This window comes from Antedon bifida, chromosome 3 (assembly GCF_963402885.1).
Source record: "Antedon bifida chromosome 3, ecAntBifi1.1, whole genome shotgun sequence".
Lineage (NCBI taxonomy): Eukaryota > Metazoa > Echinodermata > Crinoidea > Comatulida > Antedonidae > Antedon > Antedon bifida.
In genome coordinates, this window is record NC_136228.1 from 34,984,147 (window position 1) to 34,991,048 (window position 6,902).

At 33.5% G+C, this 6,902-nt stretch overlaps 1 protein-coding gene across 1 annotated transcript; it reads right to left on the reverse strand.

Moving 5' to 3' along the window:
- Positions 1 to 102: 102 nt before the first annotated feature.
- On the reverse strand, positions 103 to 6,457 carry LOC144838454 (uncharacterized). Its single transcript, XM_078693821.1, has 8 exons — positions 6,276 to 6,457; positions 4,237 to 5,909; positions 4,045 to 4,114; positions 3,645 to 3,779; positions 3,045 to 3,115; positions 2,672 to 2,836; positions 2,394 to 2,542; positions 103 to 1,920 (listed from the first exon to the last, which is right to left on the reverse strand). The coding sequence occupies exons 1-8, from the start codon at positions 6,361 to 6,363 to the stop codon at positions 1,083 to 1,085; spliced, it is 3,189 nt and encodes a 1,062-aa protein (XP_078549947.1). The 5' UTR covers positions 6,364 to 6,457; the 3' UTR covers positions 103 to 1,082.
- Positions 6,458 to 6,902: the final 445 nt, after the last annotated feature.

Below are 6,902 nucleotides of genomic sequence, written 5' to 3' on the forward strand. Positions count from 1 at the left end.
TCTACATTAGAATGGAGGACAGATACAATTCAATAACTAGAGAAAAGAGATAAAAAATAAGATCTTATAGGAGAGTGGTGATTGGAGCAAGACATGAAAACAAACAAATCACTGATCAAATATGATTTAAAAAAAACATTTTATTAGGACAAACAAACCACACTTCTAAAACAACAAGCTAAATAAATTGCTTGTTTACGATTGAATTATTCTCAAAATATTTCTAGATTCTATCTTCTAGAACCAAAAGTTTTAATATAATTATTTGTTACATTTACTGTAATATTAATTTTGAATAATTTATCTAAAGCCCACAACAACAACCTATTGTATCATCTGACCATTGGCTGTATTTTCAGTTGATGTGTTTTGAATAAAACATTAATGACCAATATCGAAAATATTATTATTACAAATTAAGTACAATTAATATTTATATGTTAGTTACAAAAGGTATTAAAAAATAATAAACTATTTGAGAGGATTTTATAATTTTTATTTAAAAATACTGAAATTAAATTGAATAAAATCAATTGTTTGGCGTTCCAATTTTTTAATTTAACAATATTAAATTTTGTTTTTAAAAAATAATTTAAAAACACTGAATACTTCCTGGTATCTGAAGTATGTTTTATATCATTAATTGTAATTAGTGTATGTAATGTCACATGCATGTTAGAATGCAAACATACTGGCCTAGAAACATACAAATGTTATATACACACAAATATTTACATATGAAAAATTTGATTATAAAGGATGTTTTGTAATATGATCTAATACAGTATTGTAATTCATTATTTCTCCAAGTATAAAATAATGATGCAAAACTAACAGACTATAAACATTAATTAAATCTCAAGGATATACAAGACTTCAGCTTCTTTTATCCAAAATCCATAATTATTCATTATATAAAAGAGAAGAAATATAAATATTGTTTTTTGAATTGCAAATTAAAGCTATTGTTTGAGCATTAAATTGCACTCAAACACCTCACATTGTGACTTAATAATAATTAAATATTTATCATTGTTACTGTTAGCACTATGTGAACCAATGGTGGTGGAATTAATTGTACATCATAATACTGGTGTGAATGGTTTATCTTCATCATTGATGATGGTACCTTTTTGTTGGATGCAACTCTTGTTTGGTTCCAGACTCTCTTCCTCATGCCACTCTGTAGCTTCTGTATTTTGTTGGACACATCTCTTGTTTGGTTCCAGACTCTCTTCCTCATGCCACTCTGTAGCTTCTATATTCCGTTGGACACAACTGTTGTTTGGTTCCAGACTCTCTTCCTCATGCCACTCTGTAGCTTCTATATTCCGTTGGACACAACTCTTGTTTGGTTCCAGACTCTCTTCCTCATGCCACTCTGTAGCTTCTATATTCCGTTGGACACAACTGTTGTTTGGTTCCAGACTCTCTTCCTCATGCCACCCTGTAGCTTCCATATTCTGTTGGACACAACTCTTGTTTGGTTCCAGACTCTCTTCCTCGTGCCATTCTGTAGCTTCTGTATTCCGTTCTTCATCTTTGGTTTCAGTCACTTTTACATCTTCCTCCCACCAGTTAGATGTGCTTGAAGACTCCATCATGTTAGCACCAGGTTTAATCTCAACATCACTAGGTTTGTGTGAAGACTCTTCTTCAGGTTTGGCAAGCATATTGGAAACATCAGTAGCACTAGCTACAACATTAATATCACTACGTACAGCATCGTTATTATCGACTTCAGAATTAATAGCTGCGTCACTATCTTTGTTGGAGACAGAACTGTTTGCAGATGGTTTATTAACTTTCATGAGTGATTCACTCGTGTCTGGATCATAAAGATAATTCGCATAAAATAAATCGTCCTTCCAACCACTGCTCCATTGTAACAGCAGATTCAACATACTTAACTTCATTGTTCTGTTAAAATAAAGAATAGAATATCAATCACCTTAACTTTTCTTAATGTACAGTTTTAAATTCTTAAATATTTTTGTTTTTCACAAAGACAAATGAAATTTCTTGTATCTCTAATTTCCACCTAACCTCAATAATGCATATATATCACCTTGTTAATAAACAAACTAATGCTTGGTTCCCACTAGGACATAATCCACTAGGACATAACACAAGTAATCGATCAATCACAAGAGATGGATTATTCAAACTATCGCTTGTGATTGGTCAACTCGCTGTCGTTGACTTGCATCCTAGTGGGAACCAAGCTTTATCGCTCAGAAACTGAGTGAAATACCTGGTAATGCAGAGAGCAACAGAGGCCCATATTGAGGATAAAGATAACTAGAGATTTAATCATTTTTTGTGATGCTACCAATATTATTGATTTTTAGGTGTAGTCTGTTGTTGATAAGTAATGAAGTGTTTAGGTTTACCTTTGTGCATTTGACATGACTTTGTCTTTAATTAGGTTAAAGACTTTCTTTTGTTGATTAGTGCTTAGATGAGGCAGAAGCAGCTTAACAAGAATAGTAAGACAATCACTAAGAACTGTTAGATATTCGTCCATCTCTGTGTGATTTCCCTAAAAAAAAAGTATGGATCGTGGCAAAATTATTTAAAACCTTAACTAATAACACCTGCCAATCAAATTAATTATGATAGTGCTAGATCCATATTTACAATCTTTATTTTCATAATTTTATCTACATACCTTAATATCAAAGTATAGCCATCGTTGAATCAACCGTATGATAACACTCGCAACAATTGCATTGAACTTGTTGTCCTCGCACTCAGTACCCGATGCAGACAACACAGAACTTAAGTAAGAGCAGTACGATGTTCTAACCTTGCCACTATTTGCTGCAGTTGAAACCTAAACAAAACAATGTGGTTTTTAATTAATACAAAGATAAAATATAAAATGCTGTTCGTAGCAGCAACTTGTCTGATAATAGGGTGTTAATAATAATTGGTCTCTTTTATATCCTCCAATGTATCTTTCTAATAAAGTCTGCTGTTTCGCTATAACACATTAAGGGTAACAATCAGGTATATCAAATAATTGAATCTACAAACAATACCTTAATATACTCTGGTTCTTTCTTTAACAACACCTCATGCATTATTTCTTTAAATCTGTCTGGTTTTAACTCTATAAATAAACATATGAAACAGATTACAGGTTTATACTTTGCAGTAATAGCACTTCTTCAGAACTAACTACAATTCTTTAATTTTTTTAAATTTCTACACATCCAGCAGCAAGTAGTAACTTGCCAATTACAGGATGGATAAACTATTTTATAATTATTAGGGCACTAGGTCAGGATTGAACCCTGAACATTGGGAATGGAAGGCAAGCATATTAACAGCTCCACTACAAATTTGCTAGAAGTTGAATCAAAATCGTATAAGTTGAATCTAATTAATAAGTACAAATCTTAATTTCTGCCGATGTCAATGTTATTTTATATTTATATATTAATATATTGTATATATCCTTTTATAGTTTTAGCTGTTTAGTTTTTTTAGGTCTTCAACCTTGTACAAGCTTTTAGCTTTTTGTTGTTGATCCTTTTCATCTTTTATGCATTTTATCTTTGACATGTTTTATAATTTTTATGTTTTTTTTGATGAATAAAATGAAATGAAGGTGGTCAAAGAGCATGTATTACTAATACCATAAATCTCTCTTATTAGGTGTCCAGCTATTGGTCTAAACTCCTCATCTTGAACTGCTTTATCAAGGATTTCCTCCAATGCGACGTGTCGTTCTTTAGGCCATGTAGCAGGAAACGATGCGAGACGGGTTGTCTCTGAAATTATAAAAATTGCATTTTTTTTTTCTAAATACAAATTTTTACAGTAATAATTTAATAATTTGGATGTCAATAAGCATTCTTAGTTATTAATGAAATAGAGAATCATCACTCGTTGTCTAGAAACTACTAAACTCTGCCATGGAATACTGTAGAGTGAGGAACACGTTCCAACTTCTCTGCTACACACATTGAATTGACATGATCTAACTTGTTCAGGGTGGTCGCAAACTGGAAGCTCTCTAATATAAACTGAACATACCACCTTCCAGGATATCTGAAATTTCCTTTGCTTTAGTTTTCACTTCATCCATCATAACAGTAGAGATAGCCTAAATAAAATTACAAGGAAAATGATGTGGTTTGCAAAGTATTGAATAGTTTTCTCAAACAAAGTTTTATTGATTAAACATTAAGACTCACAGTAAGAAAGTAATGTAAATATCTTTTATACCTTTTTCATTTTACGAACAACTTTGAACCTCTGCCATTCAAACTCATTCTTCATTTGTTCCATAGTTAACTTATCTGGATCTGGAGCTTTAACTGGTGTATTTTGTGTTCTCCAGTTACTTGCTGTTCTATCATTTGACGGTTTATTCCAGTTCCCTTGCCTCTGTTCAGATTGATTATTCCAGTTAACTGGTCTTTGATTAGACGGAGCTCTCCAGTTACCACCTTCTTGATTTGGTTCCATATTTCTCCAGTTACCAGAATAATTTCTTGCATTTTCTTGATGACCTCCCCATTGATTATTCCTCCAGTTACCTTGATTAGGAGAATTTCGCCACGATTCCTGAGGGTGTTGGTTCGGTTCTACAGATGGTGCAACCCATACTTGCCCTGTACTATCTGTATAAGATGCTCCTCTATTTTTCACTGCCTGATATGATACAGACTGCTTTTGATGTTCATATTGTAATGATTTTCTTGGTAATACTGTAACATGCTTTGTATCTTGATGTCTGTTTGCATCGGTAGGAGGATTTGGTGATGTATTAGCTATGAACTGATTGACAGGGCTATTCTTTGGAGAATGCCTAGCCAAAACTGAAGTATTTGAATCTGGAACATTTGGTGAGGTAGTTGACCTTTTAGGGAATGATTGTGGTGGTATTTCTTTAAAATTCTGTACATAATGAGGTGACATATTATTGAATCCCTTCCTTTGTACTTTATCCCCTTCTTCTGATGTCAAGTCCATACCAAAACCTCCCCCCAAGTCGTCACATATCAACAAGTCATTCAAATCCTCTGTATTATTGGCTGTTGATGGTTTAATATCACCCTGTGAAAAGTTCATTGGTTGCTGTCTAAATTGTTTTTCAATATTAGGTGGTTGGACAGCTGGAGAACGATTGAAAATTTGTTCAGCATTCTGAGTCTCTTCTAGGAATTGTTTAGATGTTGGCTTGCTTTCAGAAATGGACTGTCCCTGGGTATTACGAGGAAAACTCTGCCACTGGTTCATGGCAGAATGTTGATGACTTGGTAATTGTTGTATAACTTGTTGATGCGTAACACCTAAACTACCCATCTGAGCGTCGTTACAACTTGGACTATTTTTCTGAATTCGCAAGTCTTGCGTCATCGGATGTTGTTGTCTAGAGTAGTTTCTTTGTTCATTATATGGAAACCCTTGCCATTCATTGATTGGAGGAGGTAGATTATGAGGCTGTGGCAAATGCTTTTGAACATCTTGTTGTGCAAATGTTTTTTGATCAAACCCCTTTCTTACAGTATCTGGTTGCTTTGTAAAACTTGGAGGGGTCTTGTTTTCGATTTGAATCGTCGGCCCTTTAGCATTTCGAGTTAAGCTAGTTTTTCCATTGTTAAAGATTGCCTCTCCTCTTCCCATTGCAATACTGCTGCATATTTTTGGTTTACCATCATCAACACCTCTTGCAAACGGCTGTTTTAACTGATTCTGGCCGGAATCGACACACTCAATAAATGGTAAAGATTGTGGTGAAATGAAATGTTTAAATTGTCCAGTGCTTTGTCCAGAACTTGATTCACTCATGGAGGTGGTATATTCACTTGTATCATCATAATCTGTTGTGCCTGATCCTCCAGAATTTGATGGTATGCTCCCATTCTGATTAGAAAAACTTCCCCGTCCAAGACCTAAAATTACAAATAGTAAACTTTTTTTATCAGATGCATGATTTAATATTCAGAATTACAAATATAATATTTATATACTACACTACATACAGTAGAGTCCTACTACTGTAGTACTACTAAAACTGTAGGGCCTAGTTAAAGGCCTTTTATTAATGTTGTTCACAGTGACATATGATTCACCCTTGCCTTGTTCACATGATACAAATTCATATTTTATAAGAAAATGTACTAAATAAAAGTCAAGTCAAAAGCAACAACTATAGTTGTTTCTTTTCGCACCTTACTTATTTATTATTTAGTATTTTTTTTATATTATGACCTGAACATTTAAAATCAAATATGAATCAATCAAAACATGTTGTTTACCTCTGAGCACATTGCTTCTTTGTTGGACTCCAGGCTGGGAACCATTGTATGAAGCGTTGCTTGCCCCTCTTCCACGACCTCTGTCCATTTAATATGTTGTTTGTATTGGTTGTCTAGGCCTTGGCGTTTAAATGAAATAATGTATATAAACTAAGATACCAGATCACGCTACTCACTGTCCCCGAGCGGCCTTTTTAGAACATTAATGCTCTAAATCAATCAAAAACTTACAAAAAAGTTATATCAGATCATCATCGTTCGCACACAAAATTTTAAAATACAGAGTGAAAGCGTTATGAGGTATGGAACGCCGACGTCGTTATTATAGAAAAAAACCCTTTATGCTTTTTCTACAAACACAAAACTGTATAAGTATCATTTATACTCTGTAATAACTCTTTATGAATTCAAACAAAGTAATAATACTGTGGCTACTGTACTTGTGTGGAAATCTAAAATGACACATTTTATTTTATACTTAATGTATGTAAAATGCTGCAGCAGCGCGCCATGTTGATAGATAAAGGACGCCCGCATCGTATGAATGCAATACAACGTGCTTTGTGTTTATGTACGTCATAAAATCTTTGGTTTACGTACATGTGGGAAGACTAAAAGGCAATGATA